The 26730-nt window shown below is 41.9% G+C and overlaps 2 protein-coding genes across 2 annotated transcripts; one reads left to right on the top strand and one right to left on the bottom strand.

Moving 5' to 3' along the window:
* Positions 1 to 6540: 6540 nt before the first annotated feature.
* On the top strand, positions 6541 to 7443 carry LOC101825890 (putative vomeronasal receptor-like protein 4). Its single transcript, XM_005086698.3, has one exon. The coding sequence runs from the start codon at positions 6541 to 6543 to the stop codon at positions 7441 to 7443; it is 903 nt and encodes a 300-aa protein (XP_005086755.3).
* Positions 7444 to 17879: 10436 nt separating this feature from the next.
* On the bottom strand, positions 17880 to 18782 carry LOC121143731 (putative vomeronasal receptor-like protein 4). The gene has a single exon (XM_040756196.1). The coding sequence runs from the start codon at positions 18780 to 18782 to the stop codon at positions 17880 to 17882; it is 903 nt and encodes a 300-aa protein (XP_040612130.1).
* Between the last annotated feature and the right edge of the window lie 7948 nt (positions 18783 to 26730).

Raw genomic sequence — 26730 nt, 5'->3', positions numbered from 1 at the left:
ATCATGGTGAGGAGACCTTGCAGTGTTTGCTTCACCTGCATATATCAGTTTTTCTTAGAGGCACACATGTTGGTCTCTCTTTGGATGATCAGGAAACGGCAGGGTGAACCTGAAGACATTCCCTCTCTACCTGAGAGGGAAAGGTGTGTGCCCGGGGCTAGAACATTGAAAGCTCCAGTAACAGGTGTTTCCCAACAGTCCTGTGCATCTCTGTCCCTGTGTTCAGGATCCGCCCTCATCACAGAGCTCCAGGGTGGCCTGTGAATAAGGTCAGTCATCCAGAAACTTTATCAAGGTTTCTTGGAATTCACTGTCCTTCAGCCTCCACTGTGCTCTCCTTTGTGATGCTGACAGCATCATTGTTGCTTAGAAAATTTATTCACCAGATTTTGGTGAGTTTCTGGGCTCCAATGGATCACCTTCCATTTTTTTGTTTTGTTTTGTTTTTTCCTGAATTGTTTGTCTCGTGTGGATTGGTTTTAAAAGAAAATATTTTATGAATGCACCCTGCAAGTCTCCCTATCTTCACACATATTATACTATATACAAAGTAATGAAATATTTGATATACTGAATAACAAAAAGGTGTTTTTCCAATCATTAGTGACCTTAGAGAGGATTCAGAAAAATAGAATGAAAGAACATTGCTGGTGGCCGTATCAGAGGAGCAGCAGGTGGCAATTGAAGTTCAAGGTGTCAGCCCACCAGGAGGAATCCCCTGATGGGTCAATCTCTGTTAGGCAAGGCCCCAGACCCCAGACACCAGAATGTCATTTGCTTCTGCTGTGGCGATCTTTCTCTGGTATCTGGCATGTTGTGAATGGTTCTGGGGAACCCCCACTGACTGTAGTGTAGTGTGTTCATCTCATGAAACACCCCATTCTACTAGGCATTTTTACCTGTGGATTGCCATTGAAGATGATTCCTCCCTAAGTTGTACTGTCTAATTGATAGTAATAATGTTAGCTTATACAGAGTTTTGATGAATAAAAAATAAATACAAGAAAATGCTATACAGCCAGGGCCTGTGAGTTTCACCTAAAGTGCTACATAGATCATAGTTCAGGTTAATGATTAAGAAAAACAATTGAGTTCCCAGGAGCCAGGCTGGCTCTAATTCTCTTAATGCTGAAAAACACAGTGACAGGTTTCAGTGTGCATCATTAGCTGATACAAAGCTTTAAAATAACTTCATGTTAGATCAGATGTTTTGATAATAGCTTTGAGATAGGAAACAATCTAAAGTTCACAAGGACATACAGCTGAGTTCAAGCAAACGAAGAAGTCCAGTTGTTACGAGATGGCATACTTTCCTTGCTAAGGTTGATTGATCATTAAAGGTAATGATTAATTCTTCATACCCACTTCTGCCCTCAATTTCCTGATATAAAAACTATTGATGAGTGGGTATGTACCCTGAAGATTTAAAGTAGAGCTGACTGATACTTTTCATATATAAAGGTTTAGATTTGTGGTTCCCTTAAGAATCCCTATAAGATTATCTTTCAAGATAAGTAATAAAGTAATTGACCCTTCCTTTGTAATTGCAAAATGCAGCCTGACATGACTGAGAAGAATAGCTTGCTTGCCTACATGGTTAATTTATAACAAGCTGCTCAGGTATGAATATATGTGGATTCTGGGGATGCTTTGTGTTTCACCTATAGTATGTAAAATATTTAATTATGTCAAGAATATGGAAACCATGCTGTTTTTTACTTGTATTCATTCACTTGAAAAGCAGAATGTAACCACACTGTAATTTTTATAATGTCTGAAATATCTTGCTGGGGTATATAAGCTGTAAGGGAAAAATAGGATTAGAGTAAAAGAGAGTTAAAATGGGCTAGAAGGAAAGCAATAAAGAATGAGAGAGTTAAAATGAGTTAGAAGAAAAACTTCAAGAATGAAAGGTAGAAGGGAAACATTAAGAATAAAGATAGAGTTAGAAGGAAAACATCAAGAATGAGAGAAGGAATAGAGAAAATAGAGAATGCAAAAGAAGAATACAGAAAAGATTTGAAGAAAATCATCAAGAGAGTATGTGAGTGTCTTTTCCCCTAACTGCCTCCGATAGAAAAGTCTGGTACATGCCTTGGCTGTGGGCTTCCCTTCCAGCCCTGTGTTGCCTGGAGGCTACCTCTTCCCCACCCAGGAAGCAAGATTCAGTAAACTCAGAATGTAGACCAGAAAGTCAGAAGCACAGATTAGACATTCAGAAGGAAAATTCAAATTTCGAAGAAAAAACAAACAGAAATATTAGAAATGGAAAATTCAATAAGCCAAGTAGAAAGCAGTGAGTATTCTTAAAAAAATGGATCAAGGAGAAAAACACCAGGAATTGAATGAAAGTTTAAGAAAATACTACACTGAGACAACAGTATAAAAATGAGCATGACCACAATTTTCAAGAACTCTTCATGATCAAGAGTGAAGACCTTGGAGGACACAGGCTAGAAGAGTTTATATCCTACACACTAAAGGGAGAAGCTACACATATGCACACACTATATGAAGTCATTTTTGTCTTACACACACACACACACACCTAACTTTAGAGAGAGCCCCTAAGTCACAGTTAGGTATGCCTAAGATTGAAGAAGAATAGAAGGAGAGAACATGTCTGTACAGCAGCTCCCAGCCGCCCAGGCTGACACTCAGTCTCAGTAAGACACGGGCTGATGTCAGAGCTTCCAGAGCCTCCCTTTCAGGAGAGTGGCCCAGAGCTTAGACACCACAGGGTGTCTCTAGGCAAGGTTAGGAGCCTTCTTCTCTTCTACTCCCCCCCCCCAACTTTGCTTGTCCATCTCAGCTGACAGAAGCACAGATGCACCTGTGGGGGAGGGGAAAGTCTCCTGCATATGAGTTCTCTAAGACCACCCCAGTGCATTCCTTCACACCAGGAAGTGAATAGGCCCTGGGAAGGGAAAGGAGTGGCAGAGTTGGGGAAGTGTGAGATAAGCCTCTCTGCCTTGTGGATGGCCAGTCTGGGTGTGTTATCCTTGGATCTCCTCTGCTGTCTAAGGGCAAATGAGAACTAAAGACTGGTGGTTCAGCTTTAGTACTGATGTGTGGTCCTTAGAGTTAATTATACATAACCCTTCTCCATATGATCTGGGCAATGATTGAATGATATCATCTTCAAGAGACAGAAGTGAACATCTAAAGAGAGTTACACACAAACTAGAGGACAAATGGAGAATTCAGTCAGGAGGCAAGTTGACTGCTCTGCATAAAGTCAGCACTCAGAGCAAGGACCAGACAGACCTCCAAAAGGTTCCCTGCTCCTCAAGCCTGGACACCACACCTGAAGACAACCACCGACTCTGGCCCTTGGACATCTTTTGCTCATGGTGTCACCAAGCTTCTTTTTATTTTTCTTTAAACGTTTATTTTTATTAGATTGATTCATTTTATCGAATCTATTTTTATTTATCATTTTATCTGTTTTGCCCGCACATGTGTATGTGTATCATGTGTGCTACATATTTAATTCCCAGGAGCCAGGAAACTCAGGGTGCTGTTCATCCTCACAGCTCTCCTTGTCACCACACAGGGACTGTGATGAGGAACAGAAAGTTTTTCCTCAACAAATGATAGGGCTCCAGGGAGAGCACAGAGCTGGCATCCAGGATAGACAGGTGCATAAGGAACCCTTTTCCCCTGGAGAAGCCAAGCTCCAATGGTGACAATCCTAACAGCAGTGACAGTTGCTGGGAGCACAGGATGATAAGAAGGGTCTGGCTGTGCGGTGAGAACACTCACCCTGAACCCTACACAGGCTGCACAGGTAAGTGTTCCTTCATGTCACAGTGGACTGGAGCTGCCTTTCACCTTGACAGAGATGCCATGAGGAAGGAACTGGGAGGGAAGGCGATTGAAGAGAAGTGTCTGGGTTCCTCTGTCGCTGAGAAAGAGGAAGGGGAAGATCCTGGGGAAAAACAGTCTCTCATTCCCACCTGGCATGCAGAATTGTTTCCATGCTCATGAGGGAACCCTGTGCAACCGCATGGGCTGCACTGGGCCAGAGATGCTCATGCCATCCCAGGCAGGTAGAGGAGACAAGTGCTGAGATTTCAGCTGGAGTGTGAGGAAGCATTTCTTCTCTGCGGTTTCTCCAGTTTGTGTGTTTGTCCTCACAGAAGTGAAAGGTTCTATGGTGCAATATCTTAGATCTGGTGCCCTTTAGCCTCTCAGAAGGGGGAGGGCGCTTTGGCCTTCCTAGTTCTGGTTTTGTTGTTCCTGAAGCTTCCCTGTCCAGACTCAAACATAACACAGTGTGCAAGTACAGAGAATTGTGTGGAAACTGACATGGCACAAAACAGAGCGATGGTATTAGAGAGTATCTAACACTTGGCAGGCACTTTGCCTCCTCTCCATTAAATCCTGACAACACATGTGAATGGTACCAAGCACCATCCCTACATCAGTGAGCCTTAAAGGGGCCAAGTCAAATGTTCAAAGCCAGGAGTAGAGTGATTAGGAAAGGCGGGGTTGACAGGCAGGATAGCTGGTTGCAAAGCTTGAGCTTGTTGATTTTGCAGTTTATTCTTTTCTAGTTTACTGGTTTCTCTCTCATGCATCTGGACCTTGCATCCATCCCTAGAGCCTACGACCTACTTCTGAAAGAAAACCTCGACTTGATTGCTTTCACACAGGTTGCTCTTTGCTATTTGTTACATGCTAGAAGATTGATGGTTGAGAAAGCATACTAAATATGTATATGAAGATGTATACAAATATATATTCCAAATCACCCTGGAATAGGTGTGTGTGTGTGTGTGTGTGTGTGTGTGTGTATGTGTGTGTGTAGCTTTTCCAACTATGTTCTGTCATTGTAGGAAATCATAGACAATTTCATGGTTATAAATTTTGCTGTTGGCATCTCAGAGGTCACCTATGCACATCTGAAAAGCTATCAAATCATAAACAGTTCAGTACAGAGGGATTTTGAGAGAATATAAAGCATTGCTGGTAAGTTCTTAGAGGATAAACCAGGCCCATCACTAAATTGTTTGAATCCTAGAAGCTCACATCATTGCACAAGTGATGGAGTACTGAATGCTTCCTAAATGTGCCATCCAAACTGAACTGGCTTCTTGAGGATGCTAATCTTTATCAGTTTTAACGAAGAGCCCAACTCAAATGTTTCTCAAAATTGTTTTGTCAGTTCATATCTATGATTAAAGTGTGGTTTTAAAACCAACAGTTTCCTTGAACAACTATAAACTTTTGATCAGGTGTTATGCTAATACTTATAACTACATTCTGAACCAGTGTCTCTGAAACCCGCTCACTTCCCAGTTTAGGAAGGGAGCACAGGCACAGGCAACACAACCTTCTGAGAGCAGGGAAAGCAGAAGAGATGAGACTCTAGGCAAGGTGCTATAAGGCATGGGAGTAGGGCAAACATCATCTATGGATACAGCACATATTCCCATGGAAAGGTAAGGGCCAATGTTACATTTGTAAGAGGAGGTTCAAAGTAAGTCAGAAATAAGTGTAGAGGACAAAGAGAAATTAAGGCTGTCATGTGAAGATCTTTGTGTTTTGAGAGGAGGGAAGCAAATGGAATAAGTATCTGCTTAACGGGATCATTTTTACTTCAATATAGAAAGTAAAGAACAGGGAAAAAAGATACCATAAATAAGATGATATCAATCACAGTGTGAGATACTGGGGAGGACTCACAGGCTGAGAGATTTGTGACTGAGAACATCGCTAGACAGAACCAACCTTAAAACCATCATCAAGACATGCCTTTGTCAAGAGTCCATGGGAACAGTTTCCTGGTGCTGTACTGAGGGAAGTGTTCCCAGAGGAAAACAGGATAAAGTGGAGTAAACAGGATGATTCTATCCATGAAGACTTGGAACACAATTTTGAATCACACTTAGTCCCACCCTGAGGCCAGTGATCTAGACGTTCATGCCCCCACTAAGTCACTAATCTTTGTATCATTTATGGTCAAAGTGTTTGGGAAGAGGAGAATACCATATGATCTCCCAGAGAAACTGGACCACTTGACCAAGAACAACTTTCTGAGAAGCTGCGAGCTTTCCACTACTTCAACGATAGAGTGATGGTTGCATATAGGACAATGGAGAGGATCAGGATGAGGCACCAACACAGTCTAGGAGCCTGAGGTCACACTGGGTGTGATGAGGGAAAAGGAAGCAGCCTGCCAGGCTAATATTCAAGACTATGTTGTTTAGAAAACTGACAAAGTGATGTCATGCATTTAGCTTTTCTCCAGGAAGAGCATGGTCACATGACCGTGAATGAAAGATGAAGGGGACAAAGAAGGGTCTTTGTGGAAGGCAGGAAACTGAAGTTTATGCCCTGATTGTAGCCAGCACCACTTCTGTGGGAATGGAAAATAGACAAACCGGGAAAATAAAGAATATGATCAGGCATCATCAAGGAAAGAACCATCTGTGCTTATATAATTGATACCATTATTTTATTCAGAATAAACGGAGAAAATCTTACATATATTTCTCAAATGATTTCCCCTAGTGTTGTGCACAAAGTCAGAAGATGAAGTTGAATAACATTATCCACACAATAATCGTCCTTTCTCTTGCTGGACCTGGAATTGTGGGAAATATCCTAATATTTGTGAGACACATATACACGTCTGCCTTGGGGACTGAGAAAAGGCCTGTGGACCTTATCCTCATCCACTTGGCATTTTCTAATATGATCATTATTTGTACCACAGGGATCAGAGACATAGCCACAATGTTTTATTTCAAAAACTTTCTAGGAGATATTGGCTGTAAAGCTGTGGTTTATCTGGCAAGGATGGCTCGGGGCCTTTCCATCTGCACCACCTGTTTCCTCAGTGTGGTCCAGGCTGTCACAATCAATCCCAGGGCCACCATTTGGACAAAGGTAAAGCCACAGACCTCATGGCAAGTTCTTCCCTCTCTCCTCCTCTTTTGGATGGTTAATATTCTCATAAGCGCCAACTTGCTCTGCTACATCAAAGCAAGTGGTGGCTTGAATACGTCTGTACCTGCAACATTCATTGGCCATTGCTATATGCTGCAATCAAGACATGTAATCAAGTGGCTATTCCTGTCTCTCATGACTCTTCGTGATGTCATCTTTCAGAGTCTGATGGGCTGGAGCAGTGGGTCCATGGCTCTCCATCTTTATAATCATCACAAGCGTGTCCTCTACCTTCACAGCTCCAGGTTTGAAAGCAATTCCCCTCCAGAAATCAGAGCTACCTGGAGTGTTCTCATTTTAATGGCTTGCTTTCTTTTCTTCTATTGGGTAGATTTCATTCTTTCCTTCTACACAGGTTTCACGGGGACACATGATTCTATTTCACTAAATATTAAAACATTTTTAGAACTTGGTTATGCTGGTTTTAGCCCCTATGTTCTGATCAACAGAGATGCCCGTGTTCCTAATGCCTTGCATGCTCATTGAGAAGTGTAGAAATTACATTCTACACATATTCTCTATAAGCTAAAGGTATGTACATTGTAATCTGCTTTGTCATGATGAATTTTGGAGCTGGGGGACATCATGTTTGCTATGTAGCATAGGCTGACTTGGCAGTCAGTATACAGGACAGACTCACCAGGAGATGCTTCAGAATCCCAAATGCTGGTACTACAGGCATTAACCACCAAACTGCCATCTGCCTAGATGTTCTAATGTATCACATCATTAAATTAAATATTATAGTAACATATTTTCTTTCTTTAAAAAGTCTAGCACTGCACAATCTTAATACTGGTTCAGGGTTTCCAGACAGGTAGAAAGCAGAGTCTTGCCATTCCTGTCATGTGATGTTTTTTGCTTCTCGTTTGCACTGGAGAAATTGCTGGAGTTAAGTGTGCTGTCAGAAATTAGTATTGCATTTTTTCCCAAAGCCAGAAAAGAGAGACAAAATAGGTTAAATGGAGGTGAGGAGCTGGCCCTTATCTGAGGTGAGCTTGTAACTGCAGAGTGAAGATGACAGTGAGACAATCTAGGTCCCACAGCATGGTAGACTTGGTTACCATTTTTTGACATTGCTAGGTTCTAAAATGTCCCTGCCAAAGGTTTTGACACTGCTGGTCAATTATAACTGGGTTAAAATTTTGTGTACCTCTACAGGGTGTTCTAGCAAATGGGCTCTCTCCAACAATGCTATGCTCCAGGCCAGGGCCTCACTGGCACAATAATGTGTTAACACCTCATTGATAGATTGTTAACATTGGAGTTTCCACCTCTTGTTCCCTATGGCTTATGTTGAACATCCCGGTGTTTGTTAGGCCTCCTTGGCCTCTAAATGTCAGACTCTATCTTCCCTGACGCTGAGCAGGCACACCTTGTTGGGCTGAGAACCAGGAGACCAAAGTGCTGATGGTACAGAGGAAATATGCCTGGGAGAATCGGGATGGTATGGCCATGCAAAGCAACAGGACATTTAGAGCCTTGGGAATGCCACAGCCTCGGGCCCAAGAGGACCCGAAGAATCCAGAAATCATCCCGATCCTGGGTCCTCAAGACACTGCACTGTAGTCATCCCAAGAAGGCTCCAGTCTGCTGTATGAGTGTCATTCCTGAAGGGATGCAGGACCTCAAAGCACTGTTCACCAAAGCTGTCCATCACCTCACTGCACTCCCTCCCCAGGATAAATAGAAACACCCAAACAATCCGTGCAAGTGGTGGGCTTGAATTGCTCTCTGTGTAGCTTCCTGGGTCCAAGAGATGAAACTTTTCAGATTAAAGTAAGAAATAGGCCAGGCTGTGGGTCTCTGAAATACTGCTGTTTGCTGAGATAAACTAGGTTATTAATGTTTTGATAATATAGATTAAAGGCCACTATTATGGCTAATAGCTATGTCAACTTGTCACAAATCAGAATCATCTGAGTGGGGAGCCCCACATTAAAAGGATGTGTCAGAAGGACGATCATCCCAACTTTTGCTTCTTGGCCTTCCCTCTGACTCTGAGTTGGTTTGCTCTGTTGCTGCTGCTGGGGCTGATTCCTTTGTTGAGAGCAGAACCAGCGGCTCTCTAGGAAACTTCCAGGCTTCTGGAGCCAGAGTGGAACTATTGAGGTGCCTTTCCCGTGAGCTAACTGCCAGTTATGGCCCCAGTGAGAGTCAACTCTGGGGAGAGACAGCACTGGGGAGAGACAGCTATCGAGAGACTCCTCCACTGGTGAGGCTCACAGGCTCAAAGACCTAGTGCACAGCAGGTTCTCAGCTGCTCTGGTGGGATTTAGTTCTTGTTACTATTTTAAAGCTGATCTAATCAATTCTGTCATTATATGCATAAATACTATGCCACATGTTATATGGGTTATCCTTTAATCCCCTTGGTTCTGTTCCTCTAGAGAACCCTAATGAAAGCAGTCACCTTTTCCAGCGCTCTGAGAGAGATGCAAGGCTGAGGAGGAGGGCTGCCTCTCCAAAGACCTTGTGAGTTTGCAAGGTTTATCCATCTTCTTTCTCATGGAGTAGACAATGTGAATGGGAACCAGAGGGCAGTGCCCCACCTGACATTTCTATCCAAAGTAATTTCATTTTATGTATTTTCTCTTGCATTATTAAAAATTAAACTGATAGATAATTAAACTTCAATAGATACAGTTTTGACACCAATCTGGACTCTCACAGATAAACTAAATGATGATGTCCATCTGCTCCTTCATTATCATTTGGTGGATAAAGTGAAAGCCCCTGAAATCTCAGTGAATTCCCAGTGTACACTACAGTATATGCCACAGTCACCATGCATGCAGCAGATCCATGGAATTACTCCACCTGAGGGCAACCTTGCCCCTGTCACCCACAGCTCACCTGCTCCCCCCTCCCTGTCTGAAAGAAGCACAGTCCTGCTCTCTAATCTGTGCACTCTGTAGGTCAGAGGTGTGACTATGGCTTTTCCTTCAGAAATTCCTAGATAATGTTTGTAAATGCATGATTTACCTAGAAAAGGTGTCTCTGAACTTTTCTGTCTGCCCGTATTGTCACCTTACTGTTGTCCAAACTGTCACCATCAGTCCCAGGACCACCTGTCAGAAAAAGTTTCAACCTCAGACCACAAAACAAGTTCTTGTTTATTTGCTTGTCTTTTGGGGTCTTTAACTTTCTGATGAGCTCCAGCTCTCTTCACTATATCACAGTATCAGTGGCATGAACAGATCTGGAGGTGCAATGGATTGTGGGTGTTGCTATATGATACAGTTACTCTCTAGGGTCTTGATTGAGTTCAGTTTCTCTGCCGGCTTAAACATCAAGAGGCAGGGGAGGGGGAATCTCAGACACAGCAGAGAGAATGAGCAGACACCAGAAACTGACTTGGGTGTGTCATAAGAGGAGGTTAGTCTTTGGAAAAGGTTGAGGTCAGGGCAGTTCCTGTGGGCCAGTCCTTTCCAGGAACTTATTGTCCTGGGCATTGTATTGTTTTTAGTAAACATTGTCTTACAGCTGCCTACTCCCAGGCTGATGGGGAAGTGGGTCTCTGCTCAAGGTCTGGTGTCCCCACAATTCCCCCTTTTTTATTTTCTAATGAGGCACTCCTGGCTTAGGTCAAGTAGGGTCATCCTTCCTTGTCCGTCTTTGGGGGACCTTGTGACCCCTGTCTTAGGAGGGAGGTGTCTTCCCCACAGGTTGCCCATCAACAGAAGAACCTCATCCTTAAATCATCTGTAACCAAACTTTATGACTATTGGGATTGCCATAGGCTAAGCTAAGCAATACTTGGTTATAGATCTCTTACCTCTGGAACAAGGCACATTTGAGCTCGGCATAAAGCCAGAATGCCTACCGCCATTGCCACCATTTCCAGGACCCCCATTGGCATAGTGCCTCTCCATCACAGTACCCATCACCACATCTGGGCCATAACATTCTACCAGCCTTCATCTGTTACAAGGGTAACCTGCATGTGATTTATAGTTTCAGTTTGATGGTCAAAACAGTGATAAAGTTTACAATTGTTCCAAGATCTACTCAGGAAAGCATTTAGAAAGTGCACTTGCACAGATACATTAGGTACAATCATTGATGTTACACATGTAGCATTATAAAAAATATGAACAAGAGGCTTGTTGCACTATCCACAGAGCACCAATTTGTTCCTGTGGTGATGCAGTTTGTTGATTTAATGTTAGTAGCCTCACCTAAATATACGTCTTGAGCCAAAGTCTCCTTTTTGTCTCATTAGGACAAGTTGCATTTCTCCAGAAAAATACACTGGCATAGGCGCGATTCCAGAAACAGGAACCACCAAGTCTGATATTTCAAGTGACCATGTACTGTTCAAATACTGAAAAGAGGCTTTTGCCACTCATCACAGTCCATACCAATGTCCAAATGTTTTAAATAGGTCCTTTTTTCCCCCAAAGGGAAAAACTGGCAAAATGAATTCTGTTGTTTCAAGGTGTGTCAAGGGCAGACAGTTAGTCTTTCCAGTTCTCTGTTGGCTTCGGGATGAAAACTCACGGGTCCAGGAGGCTGATGCAACAGGCCTGTTGAGAAACTAGAAATCTCTAACCGACTGTTTTCCTTCTTTCTCAGGCTGTAGATTCGATGACATCAAGGGTCAGGAACACTGATTTAGGAAATCTCACTCAAACTGGCTTAGGTAGGCTCCCATGGTCTCAGGTCCAGTTTTTCTCTGCTCCATGCATCTCACCAAATGGTCTGACAGCTGCCGAAGCTCTATTCTTTTCCTGCAAGAAAACACAAACATGCCCTCGACCCCAAATTAGAGTTTTCTACACTGTCTAGTGCATGGATGTCTCCATTTGACCTGAGCAATAGTTGCTCAAGTTCCATCATGCCAGAATCTGTCTGAAGTAGATTGCTCACTGGCATTCACATTTTAAAATTTTTAAATGGGGAGTATATTATTTGATGAGTCATGTAGGGACTGGGGACATTACTCCCCTTTTTTTATTTTCTAAATTTTGTTTGAACTGTTGAAGCTGGACCATAACAATAGAAGGATTTGCCTACCCTCCTTAGTTAACTATCTAGGTGAATTGGGATCACTATCTAGATTATTAGTAGATGCCCTTTAAAAAGGACATATTCATTAAGTATTTCCCAAAAACTTCTGAAAAATCACTCAAAGATTGTAAACTATACTGTGTCCCAAATAACTTTTGAAAATTATTTGAAGTCTGTGAGCAGTCTTTCCCAATCTAGCCTGTAGCTCTCACTAGCTGGCAAAGCCTCATTTGCATCTTAACTTTTCGGTTAAGACAATAACCGACTGGCTGGATGTTCCTTTTGGCTATATCTAAAGCAATTTAGGTAGCTTTTTAACTATTTTTGAAGGGATTTAAGTATCCTTTTAATCATATAAGCAGTTCACACTCACGCATTCACAATCACATTTCATATATACCGGTGTGGCCACACCATACATTCAGAACATACATGCATCTTTCAGTCATCCTTTTTCCCTAGGTCATGATTAGTCTGTTGAAATGAAACTTCCTTAATTGAAATCTATGTAAAAGAACAACTCCAGCCAATCCTTGAACTAAAAAGTTTAAAAAGTCCTGTATGCCCCTCATCATTCCTCCATTTGAGCTACAGTCATGGGGTACAGCTGTACCTACTCATTGTAACTCTGTAGATGCAAGGTGGAGAGGCCAGGCTTTTGGCCAAAAGTTTTTAGAGATGACTCACAAAATTGACCTTAAATGCAAACAAACTTTTTCATTCCATATACCTTTGTCTTTTTCTTTACTTAATACCAGTACCTCTTTACTGTTACCAATTTTTTTGATTCACCCATTTTTTTTTGAGACAGGGTTTCTCTGTATTGTTTGGAGATGTCCTAGAATTTGCTCTGTAGACCAGGTTGGCCTTGAACTCAAGAGATCTGCCTGCCTGTGCCTCCCGAGTACTAGGATTAAAGGCGTGCTGGGATTAAAGGCGTGTGCCACCAATGCCCGGCTATTCACCCCATTTCAATCCATCCTCCAACCCAGGATATTCCCTTAGGCAAAAGCTTTAAGATTTACACAATCACCCTCCCACTGAGGGTGATCTCTCAGGTTCCCCTCTTTCCCGATGTTGATGTCAGGCTGAGGCCTAGAGATTTAATGTAATCCACCCTCCAACTGAGGGCAACCTCTCAATTTTTCTTTCTTACTGGAGATTTAATCCAATCCACCCTCCAATTGAGGGCAATCTCTCAGGTTCCCCTTTCTTTTCCGACCTTTATTGGGCGAAGGCCTAGAGATTTAATCTGGTACCCTTAGCTTGGTACCCCTTTTTAACACATCCACATAGTCTTACTTACTGGCCAGCCTTTTAGATCTCTCGGTTCTCCTTTACTTTCCTGATCTCAGTGGATCAGGCAAAAGACTGGAGACTTTTTATTTTATTTTATTTCTTTTTTTATTTTATTTCTTATTTTACCTTTTTTTTCTTTCTTCTTCTTCTTCTTCTTCTTCTTCTTTTTTTTTTTTTGAAACTGGGTTTCTCTCTATCCTTTTGGAGGCTGTCCTGGAACTCGCTCTATAGACCAGGATGGCCTCGATCCTACCTACCTCTGCCTCCGGAGTGTTGGGATTAAAGGCGTGTGCCACCAACACCCGGCTCTCTGAATATCATAGCAAACATCCTCCCAATCTGGGACATTTAAGACTCCAGACTGACCCATAAAAGGTTCCACAGAATAAAGGATGGAATCTTTTGTCAAATATCTGCATGATTGCATTTACCATGACTGCCTCTTAAACACCAGAAATTTTCTACAATATAAAAGGCTTTGCTGCAGATCCAACCCTGTTAGCGGAAGTGTGGATGAGGCAGCCATGAAATTGTGAGCATGAGACAGCTGTCCCCAGTTCCCATCTGGTGGACCAACCCTACAGCTGCCCAGGACAGACCCAGGGTTATGACTTGGCCTGCCCCAACATCCACCCCATCTATGATCTGCTGGAGCACATAAAGGGACATGACCTGCAGAAACAAAGCTGCAGATCTCCACATCACAAGCTGCCAGTGGGATATCCAGGAATAGTCCTATTGGGGGCCAGCATCGAATGTGTAATAAAGACCAAGGGCCTTCAACCAGACTGATGACTCTTTGCAGTAAACACTTGCAAGTAGAGATGTATGGACCAAGGGGTGTATGGCATGATTTGTTGGGTCACACTGCAGCTTCTATGACAAGGTTTTTAATTCATTCCCCTTCTTTTTCTTTTTTAAATTTTTCTCATTTCATTTTCTTCATTTTTTTCTCTCGAGTTTTGTTTTATTCAGGGGAGGTTCTGGGGCAAAGGTGGATATGAAGGGACCTGGAATGAATGGGATCATAATACATGATGTGAAAACATAGAATAAATACATTTTATTAATAAAAAAGGCCTTTGCTGCAAATATGTACTATGATACTGTTGTTTTGCTCAGAAAGGTTGTTACCTGGATCCACATTTTTCTTTTGAAAAGTGGAAATGGTTCTGAGCCTTGTCAGTAAACAGCTGTCTTCTTTCTAATGGCATTTGGTATGGAGGTGAACATTTATGTTTTTGTGGATTACAAATCCATTTGGGAGCCCCAAGAAGGAATGTGTAACAGTATCTCAAGTGTGTGACTTTGGCAGATTTAATACAGCTTACAAAAAGAATGTCCAAAGCACCAGCACCTTTTATATATGCTATAGGATTGCTATTTACCTGGTGAGAGGGTCCTGGACCTCACTCTATACCAGCCAGCACAATACATGTCTTACACTGAAAAGATCATTGTTTAATTTTATGACCATTATAATATTGTATGTGTGTTAGTAAAATAGGATGACAATATTACATAAAGTGCAATATCCTTAATTCTAAGATATACATGTTGGGCCTAAGAAAGGCTTGGATGTGAGGCCCAGTGTAAACAGTTATCATCAGCAAGATATCTAACCTTGAGTTTTTGAAGTAACCACTGTCCACTGCAAAAAGAAGCCTCTGTTTCTAAAGCTTATGGCAGCAACAACCATGGGTGTAATCCATATTTAGAATGTAATTTGACATCCCCATCATGTCCACTTAGCAAAATAACAGCTGCAGCCTCCCCACCACAGGCTTTAGACAAGCTACATGTTATCAGATAGGAATTTCCTTGTGTTCCATTAGAGAGCATCTGGTTGCTTCCATATCACTCATGTCTTTATTGCAACAGTTGAGTATGTATTGTGTGTCAAGTTGGCCCACAGAGAGGGACAAATGGTTCTGGGGAAAACGAATACACACATGTAGAAGATGTATACTAGATCTATTTCTGCAGCCTGTGAGACCTGCTCCCAGAACTGCACCCTGGGTGCCAAAAGAATGCCTATAAAGCAGTGAGGAGTTCAGGAACATCTCTTATCGAAGGGAAAAAAGTCTCATGTGACATCTGAGGGTCTTGCACTCTTTATTTCCAGCTCTCATTCTCTCTAAAGCCACTTAGTTCATGCAGCTTTTATCCATGCAACAGACTTCAGACCAAAAAAAAGGGGGGGTTACAAAAGCTGTTTCTCAGGGTCATAATGTATCCCTTCAGTAATCAATAAGGGACAAATAGAGAGTGCTTATCAGCTGTCTGCTGTGTTAGTTCACTTACATAACTACTCAACCTTGTTGATAGGATATGAACATTGGCAACCATTAGCTCTTTTTTCTTTAAAGAGACTCAGTGCAAAGCAACTATTTCTACTGTAATGTACATTGGGAATTCGCTAAGTGAATTTTCAAGTATTTTTACTGTACCCACCAAATAATAGCTCCAGAGTAAGTGGATAAGTTTTGCTTTTTTATGGGAATTATTACACACTGTGCATCAAAGGTACCTTTATTGAAGGTTAGTTGTATATCACTTTTACTTTCTAAGATGTATGAGAAACATGTAGGCAATATAGAGATCTGTACAGAAATGCTAGCTAGGTGAGGAACACACTTCTCATTCTGTTCACACTGTCCACCCATAAGAAAGACTGTCCATTCATAAGAGAGACTGTCCAGGCTTAAGAAAGACTCATAGAATCTGTAAATGCTATAAATGCTGTAAAGAAACAACCCTAACCCTAGCCATGTATCTACTTTAAAATACTCTGGAGGTAGTCTTTAATCTAGATACATCTTTTTAAAAACCTAGTTTGTCTTAGCAAAGAGCAGTACTTTACAGATAGAAGTGAGGTCTTTCTCCTGCTTTGCTTTTGAGAGTTTCAACTCTTGGACCTGAGAGAGATTGGGAAAGAGTGAGTGTCCTTCCTGCCAGTTGCTTGTTTGATACTGAGCTACAGCGTTGGTTTGGTTCCACTTCCATTGGTAACTGCTGAGGTGTTTCCCTTTCTTTTCCAGCAGTAACTGTAGTGAGCTGATGGACAATTTTGGTGAACATTCTAGCTGCCCTACAGGCAGTGTACACAATAAACTGACCGAAGCTTCCAGGGGAGGTCTACGGCACACTGACCCTGGAGGACATCAGGTCGGGGAGCTTTCAGGACCCTCCATTTTCTCTTGGGTCAGAGGCTATGGATTTCTCTGAGAAACAGTTGTCCTTCTGGTTGGCAAAACTGTGCCCCTTGGCCTTTACCAAGCAAATCTCCAGTGCATCCTCAGTTCCCTGGTCTCCTAATCCACAGCTCAGCAGCGTGTGTATGTGTCTATGCAGCATCAGGGACAAAAGAGCCTGGAATTATAGGCAAACTGGTTTAGCAGACCCTGATGTTCAGTGTCAGCCACTGTGAGTGACAGGGAGCCATTGGTGGAAACTGCAGTGTTAACAAGCTGTTGGTGAGGTATTTACACATCCTTGTGTGGGTGAGGCTCAACCTGGAGCATGATCTACAGACCTGCATTTGCATTCACATCACTGAGAGGGCCGTTTACCAGAGCTTCTCTGGGATTATTTGAGTTCTAACATGGTTAGAATTGTCAGACATTATCTTCACTAGTTTCCTAGCTGGTTTAGAACCTGACAATGTCAAACAATTAGTGACCACATCTACTGGATTGTGATAACTTGACTTGTCTCACTGTCATCTTCACTCTACTGTACAAACCCACCCCAGAAAAGGGTCACCTCCTCACCTCCACGTGCACTATCTTGCTCTCATCCTGTGGCTTGGAGGGGAAAAAAATTGCTGATTTCTGACAGAGTGTTGCCTCCAGGATTTTCCCAGTGCTAACGAGAATAGAGACAGAGGAGGGGAAGATGGTAAGAATCCACGCTCCACCTTTCTAGAAACCCTGGACTACTCTTAAGTGCCCTTGCACTAGTTGTCTTAGTTATGGTTTGTATTGCTGTAAAGAGACACCAGACCATAGCAACCCTTATAAAGGAAACATTTAATTGTGGTGGCTTACAGTTTCAGAGGTTTAGTCCATTATCATCATGGTGGGTCATGGCAATGTGCAGGCAGACATGATGCTGGAAAAGGAGATGAGAGTTCTGAATCTTAATCTGTAGTCAGTAGAAGGAGGGTGTGTCCACACGGGCAATCGCTTGAGTATGAGAGGCCTCAAAGGCTGGCCTCATGGTGACGATTTCCTCCAACAAGGCCACACCTATCCCAAAAAGCCCACACCTTCTTATAGTGCCATTTCTGATGAGCTTATGGGGGCCAATTACATTCAAACTACCACACTAGTGCCTTTTCTTAGAAAGTTATTATCATTCTTACCTGATTTAATGTTTGGATATGTTAGAATGCAAGGACAAATGTGGTGTGATGGAAAATGCTTGTAATATACAGGCAGATGGGTGACAAGGTCAAAGACTGGGCTAAAAAGTGACTTCCAGAACAGGTTACAGCTTATGCTACATAACAAAGCTACATGCTTGCCACGCAAACCTTCCAAAACATTAAGGCAAATAAATGACAGTGTGTATCTTGAGCTCATGGAGGAACATAATTCTAGCATTTCTCAGTGAGGACACAAGGATTTAGCAACAGGGACATCTCTGCTTCTCAGGAAAAAGGGGCTGAGAACAGCATAGCCAAGTACTAGACATGTTTTAATATTTAGTATAACAGAATCATGAGTCACCATGGAACCTGTGTAAAAGGAGAAAATGAAGTCTGTCCAATAGAAGAAAAGGAAACAGGCCATGAGAAGGAGAACACTCTGTGCAGCTCTGATCTCTGGACTGAAACTGTTTACAAACCTGTAGCTATGAAGGTAGAGGACTTGCTTGTGATGTCTATACAAGTAAAAAGAAATGTATCCACTGCTCCAGCCCATGAGACTCTGAAAGATCAGATCACGAATAGCCATGAGCGAGAGGAAAAGCCACTTAACTGTGAGCCTGGATGGAAGCATATAGCAATACCCAATGTACCCTGAAACTCCTGATCTGTTATTGCCACTGCCTGCTGCTATATAGTACAACAAGTTGGAACTTGTGGCAATATTAAAGACCCAAAAGAGCAAGACATAGGTAAGAACTTGCTGTGATGTCTGTGGTTTGAGCTTGCTCCACATGGTGGTCCTGGGACTGATGGTAACAGCCTGAACCACGCTGAGGAGACAGGTGGTACAGATGGAAAGACCCCGTGCCAACCTTGCCAGAAAAACCACAGCTTTACAGCCAATATCTCCAAGGAAGTTTCTGAAATGAAACACTGTACTGATATCTCTGATCCCTGTGGTACAAATAATGATCATATTAGAAAGTCCCAAGTGGATGAGGATGAGGTCCACAGGCTTTTTCTCAGTCCCCAAGGCAGACGTGTATACACGGCTCACAAACATTAGGATATTCCCCACAATCCCAGGTCCAATAAAACAAAGGAAGATTATTGTCTGGATAATGTTATTCCATGTCATCTTCTGACTTCATGCATAGCACTAGGAAAAACCATTTGAGAAACATGTGTAAGATTTTCTCTGATTATTCCAATTGTAAGAATGGTTTCAAGACTGTAAACACATATTGTTTTTTCCTTAATGGTGCCCATTCATATTCTTTTTTTCTTTTTTTCTTTTGTTTTGCTTTTGGTTTGTGTTTTTTTTGGTTCCCATGGAAATTATGTTGCTACAATCAGGCCTTTCATGAAGATCCTTCATCCCTCAAGTTCCTATGACGATGCTCTTCCCAGACAAAAGCCGAATGCATGGCATCACTTTGTCAGTTTTCTAAAAAAACACAGTCTTAATTATTAGCCTGGCAGTCCTCCTTCCTTTTTCCTTACCACACCCAATGTGACCCAGACTCCTGGACTGCGTTGGTGACTCATCCTGATCCTCTTCACTGCCCCTGATTAACCATCACTCAATTAAATGTGGAAGTAATGAAACACTTGCAACTCCTCCAGAAGACCAGTTTCTCAGGGGAGACTATAAGGTATATTCTGTATCTCTATCCCTTTGTCATGAGAGTCACAGAGTAAATATTTTGGGGGAAGAAGTGGACAAAAATACTGTCCTCTCACATCAAGGTGGGCACCAGTCTGATAAAAGTTGGGTTCCCAATGTTCTATGTAAGTCAAACCTTATCCAAGGTGATTTTCTTTTCCTCCCACCCATCTTGCTCCTACTGTCTCTTTCTACTGAGACTTCTTCTAAAAGAAACACCAGGAAAACATTTCCTAGCTTAGACATTGGGCTTAGGAACTCTAACCTAAAAGGTATGTGGCTTATTAACATGTTTAAAGGCTTGTTGAGACTAACACTTTATCAGTCAGAAATGCCTCAAGCTTTGAATCACATCTTCCTAATATTCCACACTAATGTATAAGCTCTGTATGAATGATATCTTCTCTAATATTTCTCCTTACATATTCAAGTCATAATATTCCCTTGGGAGCTGGGAATATGGCAGTCTGTAAAAGGCTTGCTGTACAAGTATGAGAACCCAAGTTCTGATCGCCAGCAACTAACTAAAAACTAGCCAAAGCAGCAGAGATTTGTATCCCCAGTGCTGGTGGGAATGGGTTTGATATAGAAAGAGTAATGTCCTTGGAGTTCACTGACCAGCTAGCCTTGCAGAATCAATGAGCTCCATGTTCAGAGAGGACCCTGATGGAAAAATGAAGTTGGAAAGATATTCAAGCAGACAGCCAATGCTGATCTCTGACCTGTGCTTGTACACACACTTATACAAGATTAACTGGACACACATAAGCCCCCCTCAACAAGTACACACGACACACAATGCTTTCGAAGCTGACAACTCTGCTATTTGCCTCACCTCTTACAAAACACTCAGAATACAAGTCAAACTTAATTGCCTTTGTCCTTCATGATTATCCTTTCCTTATTAAAATGATTTCTGAATTTCCTTCACCCCTGCCCCCTCAAATGTAAGGTTGGTGTTCTCCCTGCCACAGGACTACAACTGATATACTCTGGCTATTATTTGTCAAGTCATCATGCCTCATGGCTGCCTACCCTGTCTTACACATATCAGTTCAGGGTTTTATCTCCTGTACTTTCCCTGAACTCTGCAGCCTGTGCTGCCTGTGTGTCTGCTTCTTTCCTGCCCTGGGTGGGAGCATGCCTCAGAGACTGCTTTTGTTTGGACAGTCTCAGGGATTTAGCTTTGCTGCTGATTCATATTCAAAACTAGTTGATGAATAAGTTGTTAAAGGAGGCTCTTCTTTTCAAAATTGCCCACTAAACACAGAGGAAAGCTGGCTGCCCATATGGAGAGACACTCGAGTGATTATCTTTCTTAGGATATCTAAAAACTGAATGGCCTAGAGAAGTCAACTTCCTTTAGGTCACTCATTTGGTAAATGAAATGTATTGAAAGACATGGATTATCCTGTAAGCAAAATATAATGATTTAAATTTATTTGCAATATTTCTGTATTCATTATTTTGTGATTTGGTGAGGTTTTCAGATACACTTCTATGTTCTTGGAGCCATCAAAAATTGAATGTGTAGTAATTAAATGTGTAATAATTAAATAACCATTGCTTATCTTAACAGTGCTGCTTCTGGACTGAAAGAGCTCCAAGTCTAATGTCTATGAGAACATAAATGTCTAATTTTAGGACACTTTCACATGCTTCTCACCTAAAGCATGTAACAGTAAATTTAGTCTGTGTGAATCTAATGAAGTCAAGGTTTTCTGTAGGAAACATGTGGTAGTGGGTTACAAATATATCAAATGCTTATGAAATACCATAAGCTTTAGAAGCATAAAGCTCAGGGTGCTAAGAATGTGGCTCAATTTTTTAAATGCTGAAAACAGAGACATGAGGACCTGAGTTCTATGCTCAGAACAGCCCAAAATGCTGTGGTATCATGCAGGCTTTTAATTCCAGTCCTGGGGGGTACAGAGAGAGAAAGATTTCTGGGAGTCTCTTCTCAGCAAGTCTAGGAGAAGCAGTGAGCTTCAGATACCTGAGGTTGCCCTCTGGTACACATGCACACACAGAGAAAGACAGAGAGACACAGAGACAGAGAGACACAGAGACAGAGACAGAGAGAGACAGAGGGAAAGAAGAAAGAGAGAGAGAGAGAGAGAGAGAGAGAGATCAGTACGCACAAGAGCATTCTTTACAATCATCCACTGCAGACTCACCCCAGCGCTCTCAATTCTGCATGCATCACACTGATCATCTTAGTTGGCTCTCTCACACACATTGTTCTCACCTGTATCCTGAGGACGCTGTTTTGTCTCATGCAAGCATAGTGTGAGGAGTCAAGTACCAGAAACAGTTATTTTTCTGAAGAAACCATCTTTGCTCTTGTAATGTGTCTTCATGTCCACGTCCACAGATACTGTGTAACTGTACTCTATGTTATAGTTTGGAAAGTTCAGAAAATGAAATCAGAGTCAAAAGGCAAGAAAGCCCTGTCTTCAAAAGAACAAAGAACATGAGAAATAGGACACACAACTCAAATAAAGTCTTTGATTCTTTAGGGGGTAAATGAATAAGACTGTGGGAAGAGTAAGTACTTCCTCACATCCAGACTGGAATGCCACCAGGCCCCTGTGTCCTAGGCCATGTGACCAGCAGTTTTGGCACAGTGCACCACAAACTGCTTCGAACACTGTCTAGCAAGGTTCTGGAGGACAACTGGAAAATGATAATCCATTTTCTCCCTGGGTCCTGCCACCTCCTTTTGCACAGTGACAGAGGAACTGAGAGCCTACTTTTCTGCACAAAGTCATCTTGTCTCACAGGTCCCCTTAGTCAAAGGCAGCCTCAGTCTTCAGAGACACAGCTACACTCACCTGTGCGGTCTGTGCAGGCTCGGGATGGGTGTCCTCACTGCAGGAACCAGGCCGTTTATCACCCCTAGTCCCTGTGTTCACACAGCTCTCACTGCTGTCAGGAGTTTGGCTTCACCAGGGGAAAGGGCTCCTTCTGTACAGCTCCATCCCTGAGGGCAGCCTTCTCCCTGGTTCTCTGTCATTTGCTGATTCAAAATCATTATGGTTGTAACCATCATGATTGTAATTACAGATTACAATGATGAGGTGGGAAGTGGGGGTGAGCAGTGTCCTGAGGGTGCTGCTTTCTCAGAATTTGTTCCAGTTTTTTCCCCTCTCCTTTTACACTAAAGCCAGACCCTGATTCAAAAAACATTGATCATCCCATGGGGTCAATTTCTGAATGTTTTCAAAGTATAGTAACACTGATACTAGAAGATAATCAACCCCTGATTCCTGAATGACAGTCATTTTATTAATCACTTAATCTATCTCTTGTGAAGTTCTGTTTTAGTTGAAAATGGCAAGGAATCCAAAGCCTGCCTCACAGTTCTGTGAAGAAAGCAGCTACAAGGTTTCCTCATTCCTATTCTCTTGCTGTGATGAGACACCATGACTCAGGCAACTTACACTGGGAGGTATTTCATAGGGGACTTGCTGACAGTTTCATAGGGTAAGTCTGTGACCATCATGGGAGGCAATGTGGTGACATGGAGCTGGAGCAGTACCTGATATCATGAGCAGCAAATCCCAGTGAATATTCCTCTCTTCCCTGGTCAAAAAAGAAATCATAAAAAAACCTGTGTCCCTCTCTCTGCAGTCAGTCTTTCATTATTTAAAAAAATGCTTCAGAAAGTCAGGTGGGAGGGAGTAAAGTTTGTATTTTTTTTCTTACTTCCAAAACAGAATTATATGCTTATCTTACAAACACTAGGATTTTCCCTAGAATTGATTCCAGGTTCATAAAGAGACCTGAGGGCTATTGTCTTGATAAAATCAAAACTTTGCAAACATCTCAAAGGAGTAAGAGAAAAAAATGTATGATGAAATGTTTTAAAAGGAAAAATTGAGATGAATTCTACCATTTTGCTTCAGGGAAAATTGGAGTTTTCATTGTTATATTTGTATTCACCTTTGAAAATGTGATGGGATAGCCTGATCCATCCAGGATTCAATTTTCCATTCAAAAACAAGGATGAAGGAGGTAAAGGACTTTCCCTATTTACAGCCCAAGCATGTTTATCATGCATTGGGTATCACAAGTGCCTTTGTGTTAGGACAGAATTCGAGTTGGAAAAGACAGGTCCATCGGGTTTGGGGATACCCCTAATTTAACTAAGAAGGAGTAAAGCCATCACTTATGACAGACTATGACCTAGAATGTGTCCAGATGAAGCAATGACATCTTGTTCTGCTCAGGTATGTGGTTGGGATGTGCTCAGAAAGTAGTTAGTGTACAGTGCTGGATGTCATTTATTGTATCCTCCATACCACAAGGACTTGGGAGAGATTGGCTTCTTTGTGTATCAGAAGCAGGTCTCCGTTCTAACTTGTAGACTTAGTTTAGAAAGGCAAAGAAGGGATCAGGAGCATGGGGAGCTCTAGACAGAGAGGCTTGTTGTTCACTTTCTCACTCCACATGTTTCTATGATACAAGGAATGCCTAATTAATCCAGAGGTAACTTTTGAGGAAAACACATACACTAATTGAGGAGGGAGAGGGAACGGCGTCCTTTAGGGACTGGGGTTCTGCAGAGGGCTTCCTTTTCCCTCACACCGTGATGTGTTAGTGTCCTGAGGACATTTTATGGTGGCACGTGCTCTACAAACACTGAAGGTACATATATGACCTGGGAAGGCTCACTTGTCAGAAGGACCCAGAGTCTGTCTGCCCTCATCACCTGGGTGAGTAGATTCTACAGTTTCTTTAATTACCTGAGCCATGCAATATTTGCTTAAAGATACACATCAGTCTGACTATGTCAAGGAGAAGAGAGAGGGTGAGCCTGTCACCTTCACTCTTCTTCTGACACTTAAAATAACAGGGGCCAATTCCAGGAGATGTGATGCCAGGAATGCACAGGTGCTTTGTTCCCTGTGCTCAGCGTCTGCTGTCATGAGAGAGTTTGGGGGGGGGGATCTTTGTCTAATGTTCACTCCTTTCTTCAAGTAACTAAAAGTAAGTAGAAAATTTTCAAATTTCTATACAAAGTGTCCATTTTTCTCTAACTTCAAAGTTCACTTGCCATATGTATAAGGATGTCAGTTTCACCCCTTTTCATTTTTGGTGAATTTCTACATTTCCTGTACTGGCAACTTTGTCTGTTCTAGTTTGCCTGCTATTTCCGCAGGCCTGGTGCTGTTTAATATGAAGGTTTTCTTTGTGAATCCATCCTTAACCTCTACATTCTGTCACGTGACGTTGTACTGAACTTGTAAATCAGTATGTTCATTGCATTCCTAGACTGTAGTGAGGACTATTAAGAAGCACAAAGATGAAAAATAATTCTGGCATGGTGCCATGTGCCTTTAATCCCAGCTCTGGGCAGGCAGAGGCAAGTGGACCTGTGTGAGGACAAGAACAGTCTAGGAGTGTAAAAAGAATTTTTTTCTTTGAGGGGAGCCTTCCCGCCAGCCTGGTTCTAGAGCCGCATCAGTCCCAAATAAACACACAGGAGGCTATATTAATTATGAAGCTGTTGGCCTTGCTTGTTTCTTACTGGCTAGCTCTGACTTAAGTAATTACCCAATAATTGTTAATCTAAGTATTTCTCTTACCGGAGAATAGTTCCGGGCTTCCTACCCCATGGCGTTACATCTTGACTCTCATGTGTTTCTCCTTCCCAGAATCCTCCTGGACTCCTAGTCCCACCTATCTAGATTCCCTATTGGCCAGACTGTGCTTTATTGACAAATGCACAGGACTTCCCCAACATCTCCTCTTTTCTATTTAAACAACAAGAAAGGTCTTAACTTTAACATAGTCAAATTATATATAACAGAACAGTTATCAAGTAAGAACAGAGTTACAACATTTTGTCTATTAACATTTAGCAAGATCTAAAAAAATATCATGCATCCCATCCTTGTGAGTCCAAAGTTCTATATGTAGCTTATCTTTTATCATAACTAGGGAAACTATAATTATAACTATCTATCTTCAACTCCATCAAAGACCACAGAAGGATAGTATATAAACACTAGGATTGACAGAGATATCTTACTGCCTGGACAGTCACCCGAAGTTCCTCTGTAACGTTGGGGCATCCATCTTCAGCCCATAGGCCACAATGTGTCTGGAACACTTCTCAGCAAAGCAGGAAATTTCAAACTGTCCATCTGCGTTGGCAGTCTGTCAGTCATTTTTCTTTCTCCTGCAGAAAGTCTAGTAGACTCTTCCATGAAGCAGGAACCCTATAAGACTGAGTTCAGCAGTCATTTTTCTGTGGGTCCTGCATGTCCAGATTATACAGCAACAGTCAAACAGTCTAGGCAAGAGCAGTTTCTTGCCCAAATGTCTAATCTTGCCACGTTGAAAGTAAACTCCATAACGAGTTTCTTCGATGCCCATCTTCCTCTCAGACATAATTGGTGCTGCCATGAGCAGACATTTCTCATTGTCAAGAAAAACCCTAAACCATTTTAAATGCCATTTTCTGAAGGTCTTTGAGAGGTTTAAAGACTGTTTATCTATCTCAAATATATTTCTGTATATCTAGAAAACCTAACTTACCTAACTATAAGTTCTATTATAAGTAACTATCTATAGTCTGTATTCAATTATGCATTATGTTTTAAAAGATCAGTATAAGCACAATACTTAATCAAGAGGAGAAATATAAGCATCACAAAATTGACCTTGAATTTGTATCAATAAATAAAAAACAATACCCATACCATAATTCCCTTTTTTACCATTAAAAAGATTGGCTGTGATTACTAGCCAATTATAAACAACCCCATTTAAATGAAAATTTATAGACAAGATGGGAATTAGGACGTCGCTCATCCCAAACTGCTTCGTGCTGGGGGCGCTGTTCATACCATGGGGATCATGACAAAACTCAGAAACCTGTATAAGTCCATATTTTCGGGGTCTGTAAAGCTGCATCATCTTAGCTGCCTCAATTGTTGGAACACCTGGTCCACTGCTTCTGGGGGTCTTGGTTCGTCAAACCACAGAAGCCTGGAAGGAATCCTCACCTTTTCATTTTCTGTGGAAACATAAAATAAAACTCCTTTTCCGAGTAACATATCCTTATACTTAAATTTTGAAGTCAAGGCATTTTCAAAAGATAGAAGTTCAATTAATTCAGCAGCATTTATAATCAAGTGTACTTTAGTAGTTGTTCCTTCCTTAGGAACCAAAAAACTGAAAAACACAATAGTGTACAGTATCCAGACTCTCTGTGTATTTTCCATCTTTACGTGGCTTATTTATTTATTATTACTTTATTTATTTTACTTTTATTTATTTTTCTCTGAGACAGGGTTTTTCTTTGGAAATCCGCCTGCCTCTGCCTCTGGAGTAAATCCTACCGGCGTGTGCCACCACAACGCTGGCTTTTCTATTTATTTACCACTTTGACATTTCATTTTTCTCTCTC

Source organism: Mesocricetus auratus, unplaced genomic scaffold (assembly GCF_017639785.1).
Source record: "Mesocricetus auratus isolate SY011 unplaced genomic scaffold, BCM_Maur_2.0 Super-Scaffold_100013, whole genome shotgun sequence".
Lineage (NCBI taxonomy): Eukaryota > Metazoa > Chordata > Mammalia > Rodentia > Cricetidae > Mesocricetus > Mesocricetus auratus.
This window is presented reverse-complemented; position numbering and strand designations above follow the sequence as displayed.

Excerpts from the sequence above, each read along its gene's own strand:
- LOC121143731 (XM_040756196.1), bottom strand. The coding sequence starts at position 18,782 with ATGACATGGAATAACATTATCCAGACAATAATCTTCCTTTGTTTTATT.
- LOC101825890 (XM_005086698.3), top strand. The coding sequence starts at position 6,541 with ATGAAGTTGAATAACATTATCCACACAATAATCGTCCTTTCTCTTGCT.